The sequence below is a fragment of the Prosopis cineraria genome, unplaced genomic scaffold, assembly GCF_029017545.1.
Source record: "Prosopis cineraria cultivar Desert tree isolate PC_DT_omini unplaced genomic scaffold, ASM2901754v1 PC788, whole genome shotgun sequence".
NCBI lineage: Eukaryota > Viridiplantae > Streptophyta > Magnoliopsida > Fabales > Fabaceae > Prosopis > Prosopis cineraria.
The window spans coordinates 7,949-21,005 of NW_026556113.1; the positions used below are offsets into that span (position 1 = coordinate 7,949).

Consider the following 13,057-nt stretch of genomic DNA (forward strand, 5'->3'; position numbering starts at 1 on the left):
AACACACACACATGAATAATGTCTTTCAAATGTATTTGCTATTATTTTAAAGTATATGTATTAAATTTTGAGCAATATAATTTTACAATGCTTAGTCACAAAATTTATAAAAACTATATGCACCTATTTTTTTTTATGCATTAAAGTTAAGAGGGTTAATCAAAATACATGCGTGTAATTTAATAAAAATTACATAAACGGAATGTTGTATTATATGAAATTTTTATTAAGATGAAAATATTACATGTTAATTAAAATCACTTGCAAAATATGATTTCCCTGTTCCAGAAAATACGAAATTTGAATAGTTTTTACTTTTATAACCAAAAAGGCACTGACATACATTTTTTTCCTTCTCTTTCTTCTTGTATTTTGATTTTGTTGTTTCCTTTTTTTTTTTTTTTGGGCCACAGGTTTTGTTGTTTCAAGTTTGAAAACCTCAAGGGAATTTTAAATAATTTGCTCTAAAAAAAAATGGAAAATTATTTTTTTGATAGATCACAGTAAATAGATAAATCTCTACATCTTTCTACATATAACCAGATTCTCAAAGCTCAAGTAATTACCCTGATAAATGACCTAGAACTAGCTTTTTTGTTTGAAATTGGCTTCAATAAATACAAATACACTGAATCAATTACAGCAAAAGAAAAACCAAAAAAAAAAAAAGGTGTCTGGGCTATGATGCAAGGGGAGATGCTAACGAAGAACAACCTTTAATACAAGACAGTGAAAGTTTGAGCTTGACACCTCATGCAAACTCACTCACACTAATGAAAGAATAACACTTCAATCTAAGCTCCATTCTCCTCTGCAATCCCCAACCTACTTGCTCATCTCCAAGCAAGCAATAATACAAGACACCCAAAGGGATGGCTAACAGAAGTTATGAGGACACAAGAAATAAGCACCTAGTAAACTTCACCAGGCATGTTGGTGGAGGGAATTCTCTGGCGTTTCTCCACGTATGCTGAAGGAAACCACCCTGCTCTTCCATTGCATTCTCCTTCTGACCATCCCGTTGCGGTCACCTGGGTAATTTTTTAAAACTTTAATGAGCATCAAGGCAGAGCCAAAGGTAGGATCCAATTAATGAAGTAAATCCATGTCATCATTATGGTTACTAAAAGCAACAATTGTCAAGCAAGTAGCAACCTGCTAGTTCAAGCAATAAGAATGTAGCAAGTGTGGGTGATGATTTTGGATCCAAACTATCTTCAAGTCACCAAAAAAAAAAAAAAAAATTGTAACATAGGATGAATTTGTTTGTTTATACTGAGTTTTATACCATAGAAACGGATTTCCCTGAAACGTCTGCAAGTAGTTTTCTATGGTAACTCCATCTGTACATAAATGTAGCCTAGTTTTGTAGAATAAAAAAGCTGATGAGAGTGATTCCAAATACACAATTTAGGGCTGGGAGGAGCATCAGTGGAAAAAATGACAAATCTGAGCAGCAAAGAGATTGATTTCATCCGTCAGAGAATTGGCAAACCAATGTCTAAATATGCATCAGACCTCTGCCACTGACTCATGGTACCTCTTTTCCTTTTTCTAATTAAATTTCCCTCCATTTAAATAAAAAGAAACACACTCTGAAGGTGTATACATTTACATATACAATGCTAATACAAGTATTTCACTGGTTCTACCATGAGGTTTTCCTTATTCCTCTTTTGGTAATTTTGGGAAAACAGTTGCAACTTGAGAACTTTCCATGCGATCACTTATCATAGTATTATTTATCCCCAAGGAAATTTAACTGCTAAATTCTGATGAGATCTTATCAGTGCTGATAAATGTATTTGCCAATATTCTTCACTATTGGAGGAGGTTCACATGGAGAATATATATATATATATATACAGAGTGACATGAAAACCTACCTTTCGCACAACAACAAAGTCACCCTTTGCCAAGCTCAGCTCCTTATCTGCTGTAGCAGTAAATGGATGCATTACCTGCAACAATTGATACATGGTTAACATTATCTTTTCATGAGTATAAAAAAAATATTATCTTTACACCCCGTTATTATTTTAGAATTAGAATCCCTCAGCTTCCTATATTTTAGCAACTAAAAACTGATCGGTATTACTATAAATTATTTCAGCACCTAAATCACATAACTCATTTGTCACTATGGAAGCACTCAATTAGAAGTTGTTTCCATTTTTCAGGGAAAAAAAGGTCTTGTAGTGGAAACACAAAACAAGTAATGGTCAGTAGCCTCCGCTATTCCTTTACTAGCGAAGGCTGTCGAAGGAGAAGTAGGCTTGAAAGTTTGAAATGATAGTTGCAGGATCAAAAGAAAGGAGAAGAAAAAAAGAAAAGAAAAAATTCAATGAGGTAAGGGAGAATCTAGAACCCTACCAAAGCAGCCCAAGAACCCCTATCACCATCATTGACCATTGTCCGCCATCGCTGAATTGAACAATCTTTCGCCACGAAAGGAAGCTTATGCTGGATGTACCCCCAAAGACCCAACCCCCATTCCCCCTCCCAAAGGGGAAAAAAGGGCAACCATTATCTAATAGAAATAAAATTTAAGCTCTAATGATATTTTAGGGCTCTGTTTTATTCAGCAATGAATTAATATGCAAATTTTATGTAAAAAATAAAACAACAATCACATATCATCTAGGAACTTGCAAGAGGCTAAAATAAAGCAAGATAAGGTAAATGCAGCATACTTCAGCCAAGAAATACATTGTTTTTGTGGAGCCATTCTCAGAAACCACTGGAGGGGCAGATTCTTTCCTCTGTCTCTCTGAAACCATCTGAGGCAACGTTCCAATGACAAGAAATTTTATTGCTATTATGATAGTTAACACAGCTCAAAGAACAGGAAGAAAAACGGAAGTGATACAATCATATAAACACTTATGGAAAAAATAAAGAAAAAGATTAGTGAATCTGGTTCACACCTCAGCTTCAATTTCACCAAGAATGGCTGCAACTCTTGCATGAAAAGTTTTTTCCCCTTCAACCTATAAAAGCATAAACACAATCTATATAATCAAAATTCAAAATAATTATGTAAGGATAAATTACACGTCCTTCCATGGCAATCAGCTTAATCATACAACCCTAACCTCTATTTTAAGATATTACTCCCCCTCTTGTAAAAGCAAAAGATAAACTACACTGACAGTGTTTAGATCAAGTGGAAAAGATTCAATTGCTCTGAATCAAGGTCAAAAACTTGAGCCTTATGGATATAGAAAATCGCATTAGGAAAGTCACCCACAATTGGATCAAACAATGTTTAAGTCTAACCCAATGTACCATATACAAGATAGTTGTATTGAGAGCCAAAAAGGGGAAGATAAACTACAATTTTTACCCATTTTGACCAATATACCCAATGATTAAAGCTCAAAATAACTATGTAAGTACTTCTCTAAACATAACCCAACCAGTTCTTTAAATCTAGAAAAAGGTAGAATCATTCTTAAAAGATAATACTTAATTCACAACAATACCATGTTTGTTGTGTAAATAGTTAATCAACATAAGCACTATTGTAAATATAATAAGAAAAAAATAGATATATTTAATTTATTCTATTTAAGAAAAATAAATATTGGTATAAAAATTATTAAGAAATACATGTTTTCATAGGTCGCATTTTCACTTATAAAACATCAATTTTGTGGTTTAGGTATTGGGCCAATTTGTTGGTTGCTTTTTAAGTTTGAGGAAAGGGAGAGATTATCACAAAGGGGAGGAACACAGAAGGGGAGAGTGATTTACCCAAGTTTTATATTATCAATCATGTTCATGCGTAAGCATACCATGGCAACAAGTCTCTGGAATGTCAATCTTTGCTGTTGTGCCTCGACAGCAGCCAATGCAGCTGCAGCTTCTTTACCCAGAACAGCCATATTTGCTTTTAGCTCCTGCATCTTTGCTTCTGCAGCATGCAATTTTGCAACATTTTCAGCAGTTGGAGCCTCTCTTACACGTGCTTGTCTTCTAGATATCTCTTCCCTCTGATTGGAATTTTAAAACCAAATCAAGTTACAAAGATGATGACCTAACATAGCCTAGCATATAAATCTTTCTTTCTGGTTACTAGCATGTGCCAAACAGAGAAAAGAATCCACAAATTTACTGCACACTCCATGCCACAGATAATACAGGAAGTTCCCCTGGGAACCAAAGCTACTGGTTATTAGGCTAAGTGCAGAGATTGAGGAACCATTCCAACGTTTGACTTACTTGCGTCTCTGCTTCTTGTCTCATCCGACTATATCGCTGACCAAGATGGCGAGCATCCTCCAAAGGTGCACCATGGATCATTGATCTTAAGGGATCTAAAACCTGGAAAGTAAGAACATAGGATTCATGCTGTTGTTCTGATAGATTTAAAAAAAGATATCAGACAAAATCCTCTCAGTCATTGTTCAAAAAATGAAGTCATTACTCTTTAGTCTATAGTTGCTTTTGTACTGCTTTGGTACGTGAGCATAATTTTGTTCCAACTGCACATAATTTTTTATCCTTTAAAGATTGCGTCATTATCATTTTAGCACCCCCAAAGGGTGGAACTGGAAGGAATTCCAAGTTTTTTTTTTTTTTTAACAAGGAAGAAATTAAAAGTTTCATGTACTAAAGTGGTACAAACATTCTGAAGAATCAAATTGATAATGAAGCCATCTCTTTAGTGCCAAAAAAGTTTTTTTTTTGTCAAAATATAAGTTGTAAATAACAAAGGAATCCCCTCTAGCTTCAAGGCCTAAAATGCCTCGTTTATTTGCATTTTGATTTCCGCCCTTGCTGGAGGGAATGAGGGTGAAGAAAATTTAAAACAGGTTTGGCGAAGTGGTAGTGGAGAGGGTAGAGTGGAGGTCAATCAACAGTGTTTCAAATTGCATTAATAATTAATAACTATGCAAATGGAAAACATATGAAAAGGCAACCTGTGAAGACAAAAGCTGATTGAATTCTTCTTGCTCCTTTTCAACATGTTTGCGAGCATCGCCATATACTGATGCAGCCTTAGCCAATATGTTGTCACTGCTATTCTCTGCTCCATATCTACAGCAATCCTCAGAAAGCTTCGTTCCTGTCTACCATGGAGATTGTTATTAATGTTTGCTCAAAACGCGCAAGTCATTTTACAAAGTTGCAAGGTGCTTCTCATTCCAAACTGTATACCAACATGAGTGTTAAGCGTAAACTACATTCACATGAGAAAAACAAATCACCTGCTTCAATATGCTTATAACCCATTGCTGTAAACGTCTCTGCTGCTTTGACAATTTCCCTTTGAAAATCCTGGATCAGAAAATAGTATCACACCAATTTCAAAAGGAAAAAAGAAAATAGTATCACACAAATCAAGAAAATGGAAAGCCAACAAGAAAATAAAAATCAACCATCAATAAATATAATATTTACTTGACAAACTCTTTACAATAACTCCTACTTCAAGTGATGTTCACAAAGGCTACACAGTCATATTTACCAAAATCTTACATCAACTTTATGTTTTACCCCTTCTGTCACTCTTCCTTGCCCTCCCTTACTAACTCCCTTAAGGTTCGGCTCACATAGAGCTCATGGGTAGACAAAGCCCACCTAGATTTGTTGACTCAACCTACGTCTGTTAAAACGTTTACCCATCACACTGAAAGAATAAGAAACAGCAGCGCAGCCAGAGCATAGACAAGCACTCCAATCATTCAAACAGATAAGTTACTTTGTACAGTTTTTGTTGGCCAGTTCCTTTTATGTATATTTTTCTTAATTCAGCATGAAAACTGTGCTGTGAGAATGTCATCAACCCTGTAAACTGACAAGCACTATAGGATTTGCTTAAAGAAGCTTGCACTCAAATTAGCGGGAAAAACTCTGCAGTTTTCTTTGGTTTACCATGAAGCCATTTAATTATATTATTTATGAAGCCAATGATGTGCTGCTAACACAGAAAATAGTTAGCATGATATATATATTTTTGGTGTATAATTTATTAATTAGGATGCTGCGGATGATCAAGCCAGAATCATATATACTCCAAGGAAGATGATTATTCAAGAACAATGCAAATGAAAATTTTATAGCTACAGGGATTCCGATAGGGATTAAAGAAGAGACAAAGAAGGAACACTAACACCATAATCAGCTCTTTATATTCCCAAGTTTAGTTTTTTAGGGTGGTAAAGCAAAATTGATTATTAACAAAGGGGTGGCTAAGTGCAAGGTTCATTTTTATTTAAGTTAGTGTGTTCGACCTAGTGATTTAGTTTGGGTTTGTTAGGCCTAGTGATTTATTTTTATTTAAGTAAACTGGCCAACTCTTGACAGCTCATGAATATGTCAGGTTTCTTTTCAGTGCACCCCACTTTTGACACAACCAAATGACTAGATCACATTGGCTTAGTCTATCAAAGAATCCCCCTGGCCCACAAGGCAAGAAAAAGACACAACTTTGCAATCATTGTTCAGGAACTGCACCTATTTGTGCAAGTGTTATTCAATCTATAATGTTGAGTGATGCTCTAGATGAGATTGACCATACTAGCTTGGATTTACACCTAGTTTTCATGACCCTATATGGCACGGAGAGGAGGGAGATTCACCAACCTGTAGTGTGATTTTAGAAAAGACCGATTGTTATGTAAATAAGAAATCAACGCTGATTAAAACCAAAAATGAAATGGCAAGAATTAGGATTTATAGGAACTATAGAATAAGCATAATTAGATCCAGCAATTATACAAATACATGCATGTATGTATAACTCAGATTCTACTATAAGATATCTTCAACTTAAGTGGGGAATAATTTGTAATAAAGAGATGAAATCCCAGACTGGGAAAGCAAAACAGAGAAAAGAGAAGAACCATGTGTAAGCAATTCTAAGAAGTTTCCCCAGATTAATATGCATTCTTATTCAATTCCATTACAGAGCAGGGAAGGTCAAATATGAAGATGTGTTCTCTTGAATAACCACATTTGATTTACAATTTACCTTCTTCATAAGTTGGTTGGATTCACTTCAAATCTGAATGGTGCCTCATCAAAGTTAGGCTGATATGTTAATCCAACCCAATTTCCAGCAATTGAACATCTACGTGACTAATCTCAGAACTACGCTTAAAGAAGCCAAAATATTTGAAAATTGTCAATGACTCAGGAGCCTAATATCAGGTTCATCTCATTGACTCTTCTACAGCTTTGAATTCTCTACCTTCACCCTTATTTGTAGGCAACATATTTTAGATATTATTTTTCTGATTTTTTTTAATTACTTTCCTGGCATTCTCCTTGATCACCGAGATAGAGTGGCTGATCTTGTAGCCACCAATGCTCTCTTTTTATCCCTGGAACATGCTTTATGTTGAATGAACAAGGAAAAGGATTTATGCATCAGTTTCATTTCAAAAATGATTATCGAAAGGCATGCTTTAAAATTCCTTGATAGAGCACCAGAGCCAAGCTAGATACACTAACATGGATTCATAAAGCTGGCCGCTTCAATTATGTTTACTCACTCATGTGACCCTCAACTCAAAATTCAGCAAATCTAGTTGATGATCAATCTAACCAATACAAACAGCAAACAGAAAACACTACCTTTCCTGCACGAGTGGACCTGTACAATTTCTCTAGTTGTTGATGTCTCTGCATTTCAACCTCATCAATGACCATGACATCTGATCTCTCATAACCGCTGGTGCTGAACTGCTTTATCATAGCCTGACAAATAAACGAATTAAATTAAATCCCACGGCAAATAGGGTACAGAGGGCCACGCCAAAAAGCATTGAATTATGTGCGTTGAAAGCAGAAACTTGCATCATGACAAGGAGGAGGAAAAACATTTAAGTCCCACCAGATGATATGTAATCATACAAAGGATTGTTGATAAACACTGCCAATAACATAATTTAGTAATGGTCAGAATGTGCAAAAGAAATTGCTGCATATTCACTAAAGTTTACTCGACCACGGCAGCATCAAAGAAATCTTTCTTGAAAGCATTCTTGGAAAATTTTAGATCAAACAGAATTTTAGCATCGGAACTACAGTTGAATTCGCTAAAGTAGCATCAAACAAAGTAGAAACCCATCTTCAATGCATTCTTGGAGATCTTTAGAGTAAGAAAACAGGAATTCAGATGCTAAAACTCGTCACCTTCTGTCATGATAAAGGCCAATCTTGCCGCCCATACTATTCCGAACCCACCTTGTGGGAAGAAAAGGATGCAAGAAGAACACACACAATTCAAACTCCTAATTTCTTTCCTTTCATGAAATATCTATAGCCCACCTTCAAATGCTTTTCTTAGACATTTAGAATATGTAAAGAGTTTAAATGCTCAAATTCATCATATTCTCTCCAAACCATTACCCGACTTCATGCGAATTCAGGCTTGACGGAGTAAAAAATTCTGAACCCAAGGAACCTACGGCAGTATAACACTAAAAAGTTGAAAAATCAATTTTATTTCCCTCTCGAAATGCATAATATGATTCATCATCAGAATGCTAGCCAGACAGAGCATGAAGGAATCGTTGCACAAAAAAATTACCTGTTGTTGTTTGGCTACTTGCTCTTTGAACTTGCTGGCTTGTCTCCTCAAAGCGTCCATGGCCGACACCTATGCTCTCTTCCTTCGGCGATTACAGAAAAACGGAAACGAGTTACAGATTTTGGAGGGTCCAATCACTGCAATATGGACTTGGATTTAGATCAAAGCCGGAGCTGTCTCAGATCCACTGTGAGAGAGATGTCAAGCTCTGGCTTCCGTATGTATATAATATTTTGAGAATTTAAATTTATTATAAAATATTTTTAATTAAATTTTATCTCTTAATAAAATAATTATTTATTTTAATTTAATATATTTTTTTATATTTTTATCAATATAATACATCCTATAATAAATATAAAATTATTAATTAATAGAAACACTTAAAAAAAAATAATGTTATATATTTAAAAAATTAAAAATATCTTACATTTTTTAACATTTAACTCTTAAAAAAATATTTTATATTTTTAAAATTTTTGAAAGGAAGGAGTAAATAAAAGTGCTAATGAATTGAATTTGAAAGGAAACATAAACTGCTAAATAATAAAATTTTGGCACAAATAAAATAAAATGATTCTCATAAATATCTCTTTTTATTGGGTCACTCCACACGCTCACATACATAATTTATTCTTAAAATGAATTTCATATCACCAAAAAAAATGACTTTCAATTTGAAACTATCATGTTTTAAGGAAACTATCATTTGTTTAACGTTTTTTTCATGAAAAATATATACTTTTTGAAAAAAAAATGTTTTGTGAAATTATATAATGTTCATTTAAATTTTTAAAAAAAACCAAAATTTAAGAAAAATATTTTTTTATTATTTTGAATAGCTTCTATAACAAAGGTATTGTTTTAAATATTAGGTTTACGCTATAATATTTTTTTATTTTAGATTTACAAGATTTCTCATCATTTTTTATCTTGGTAAGATTATTGAAAAATGATGCCAGAAATAAATGCATCCTTAATTATTAAAAAGTTGCATTTTTTTCAATGAAAACAGAAATATTATTAAAAAATAAACGCCACAAATGAAAAAGAAGAGGAAAAAAATTGCCAAGGTCACATTGCGGTAATTGCAAATGCTATGGTCTTTGAGCTGTCCGTCTACGAAACGAGAATACAAAGGTTTCAGTAAATAAACACCCAAGAGAAAATGAACAAACTGAAGAAACAAACATTTGATTGGACAAAAAATAAAAGGCCCGTTGTTGAGCAAGTGAAGGCCCGTTTGATTTGCTTACGTTTTACATTCGAAAAATAAAACTTTACTTTCAAAATATTAAAAATTATTTGAATAAATATTTTATAAAAAACTATATTTTAAAAACATATTTAAATAATGACTGAAAGTGAATTTGAGAAATATAACTATTTGAAATTTTGAAAAGTAAATTTAAAAAGTAAGATATTATTTGATCATACTATCATAAGTTTAATATCTTATTTTTTATTTAAAAATAGTAATTTATTAAAACTAGCATTTTTCATTTCAGTAATATAATTAGGTATCAAATTTTTAGTGTTATACATAAATAATTAATCATGTTAATTTTTAGAATTAAGGTATAATAAAAATTACAAATCTTTATCAGATTTTCTAAAATTACAAATTAAAAAAATTCAATAAAATAAAGATCAAATTTATGTTATTTAAAATCATTATCACACTTTTAAATATTTTAAATATATTATATTGTATAATAAAAATTATAAATTATCATAAATTAATATCTTTTTTTATAATCGTATATTTAAAACACATTTCACAATCATAATTCAAATAACTTTCAGTGTATCAAATAATTTTTAAAAATTATATTTAAATATAAATTTTATTATAAACAATTAATTTTTATCAAATAAATTTTTATCAAACAAACTTTTGACAAAGTAAACACTAAACACGTGCTAATTAACATAGTTAAAGCTTTCCACTGTCCTTGAAATCCATAGTACGAGGAATGTACGAGTTGTCGATTCCAAAAAATAACTTTCACATTTGTTGAGAGTGGGATTACTCAGAATTTGAATATATGGATAGCATTCTAGATAACAGTTTCTTAATTCTTAATTTCCCATCTCTTTGTTCTACACTATTTTTTTGAGTTTTACTAGGATTTCCATCCTCCTTCTTGTTCTCTTTTGTTCATATATTATGATAAGACCACTCATTTCTTTCTTTTTGACAACTAAGACCACACATTTCATAGCCTCCTTCGTCTAAAATCCGACCATTAAATTTCAAGTGTTTATGTTTGACAAATCCTTCGCCGGTAGTGTATTTCTGATTGACAATCTAATATCATGGGCCACCATTTGAGATGATTCATGATATTGATAGATATACTCTCAACTATTTCAACCTTCCATCTTAAATTATCATAGACTAATCAAAGATTCCATCCCATATACATGACACCCTTGTCTCCTCTTCCATGGCACCCAAGTTTATCTTTTTAACAAAATTTTTGCGCTCAAATTTTGTGCCACTTATAATTGTTTTTTGTCTATGGTATAATCTCCAAATTAACCTCTAAAGTTCATGGCACAACCAATCTAGAACTTCTTAACTAGTTAAAAAAGTTATTTTTTAAATCGATTGTACAAGCTGGTTTCATCTAAACTGGTTCCAACTATTAGAAAAATTATTGTTACTGGATTTAAAAAAATTCCTTTTTTCCTAGTAGTATTGTGTATGTAAAAGTTTACCACCAACAACTCACCAACTTGATCATTTAGAACATTCATAATTAATGAATTAGAGCTTTTTTCATTCCCTTGACTTTGAATTTAGTCATTAGTTCTCTAATGCCCTACAACGAGTTAAAAATACTAATGTTAGATTTTGATTCGTCTCTTAATTCTCATCATTCCCTCTCTCCTGGAAAGGGATTCATCCTCGAATCACATGTATTGAATAAAGAAAGTCTACAACATTGAATGTAGTTAACACATCCCATAGGAGTTAGAGAGGTCTATCTTATAAGTGTTGTCATTAATCCATTCCAACACTTGAAAAGGTCCATCGCCTTTTAGATGCAATTTTGTCTTCCTCAAAGTTGAAAATCTCTTTGCTTAAGATGTACCCATTGTATGGAAAATTGGACCAGACTAGCCAAATCAACCTGTGAACTAATGACCTGGCCTCTCCACCGATCTAATTTTCATCTTAACCCAGTTTAGTGAGTGACTCAGTATGACTCGGCCAACTCGAGATCAACCCAGTGTAAACCGAATAACCCCGTCGAGTTAGCTAGGTTAACTAGGTCATTTGTTTAGCCCTTGAAAACTCCAAAAATTCCTACTTTTCCTTCAAAAAAACCCCCAAAATATGACCTTTTAAGGGTTTTTTTTAAAAAAGAAAAAATTGAAAAAGCAAAAGGGCAAAAAGGCTTTGCTCTTTTTGTTTTTAAATCTTGAAATTAATCAATCGAACCCTACCCTATCAACTTTGAACATTCATCCCTAGCCTTAGCTTAAATCAAACCCCACCCATCGGTTATTGACTATTATAACTACCTATTCTACTGTTGTCGCTTTTCTAGTTCAAACTCTATCTCTCTCGCTGTGTAGTAGAAGTGTAAAACTTGCTATGTAGCAAAAGCATAGAACTTGTTGTGATTGTGATGCATAACTTGTTTCGCTCTCTCTCGACTCTCCTCTCTCTTACTGTAAAGCAGAACTCACCATAACATTGCTATCCTCTGAATCTCCTCATCATCTAGTCATTATTTTTCTTATTTATATGCCTCTCCTTCTTTTGTATTTTTAATTCAGAATAAGTGGTTTTTACATTATATGCTGTTGTTGATTTGTCTATTGTTGCTTAGCATTTCAAATTATTTTTGTCTATTGTTATTTTTTATTGTTAGACTTTTTGTGTGGTTATATTCTATAATTATTTTCATATTGGCATCTTTTAGTATAAATTAATATTGGATTTGATTGAATATTTTTATAATTAATATCTTTTTATTTAAATTATATTATTTTAATGATGACCGATTTGCCACCAATTTGACCCCTAATTCAACCTCAATTAAACCGTTAACCCGTGACTCAGTGTCTTGATAGGTTCAACAATCAATCCAACTTTTAGTATCTTGGATGTAATCAGACCCAATCTTTAAGTTCGAAGACAACTTTCCTATGTCCTTTGTTAGCTTGCTTAGCATACTGCTCATTTCTCCTTTAATTAAAGCCTTCACCTCAAAAAGAGAGTAAGACATAGAATACACCTAAACACATATTATTGAGCCTTTAATATCATGATTATGGCCAATTTGCCTCGTTCAAGTGTATACTTTGTTTATTTAGTCTTAATATAGAGTGATTTGAACTTCCAACACATATTATAACCTCTTGAGCATAATTATCTTCACTCAATTGCCATACATGCTACCATTTAGGATTGGATTGCCAATAGGATGCCATTTTGAATGTTACCTAAGATGGCATCTTGGATGCTAATTGGGTTGTCACACAATATCACATCATTAT

The 13,057-nt window shown here is 32.8% G+C and overlaps 1 protein-coding gene across 2 annotated transcripts; it reads right to left on the reverse strand.

Annotated features, from left to right (window-relative positions):
- Nucleotides 1–512: 512 nt before the first annotated feature.
- On the reverse strand, nt 513–8,737 carry LOC129298372 (SH3 domain-containing protein 3-like). Of its 2 annotated transcripts, XM_054936771.1 has the most exons (10): nt 8,543–8,737; nt 7,585–7,707; nt 5,214–5,283; nt 4,926–5,071; nt 4,225–4,326; nt 3,798–3,995; nt 2,928–2,990; nt 2,694–2,780; nt 1,887–1,961; nt 513–1,031 (listed from the first exon to the last, which is right to left on the reverse strand). In XM_054936771.1, exons 1-10 carry the CDS (start codon nt 8,600–8,602, stop codon nt 912–914), a joined length of 1,044 nt encoding a protein of 347 aa, XP_054792746.1. In that variant the 5' UTR covers nt 8,603–8,737; the 3' UTR covers nt 513–911. The 2 variants fall into 2 exon arrangements, with proteins under 2 accessions (XP_054792746.1, XP_054792747.1); XM_054936772.1 differs by lacking the exons at nt 7,585–7,707; nt 8,543–8,737 and adding an exon at nt 6,980–7,481.
- Nucleotides 8,738–13,057: the final 4,320 nt, after the last annotated feature.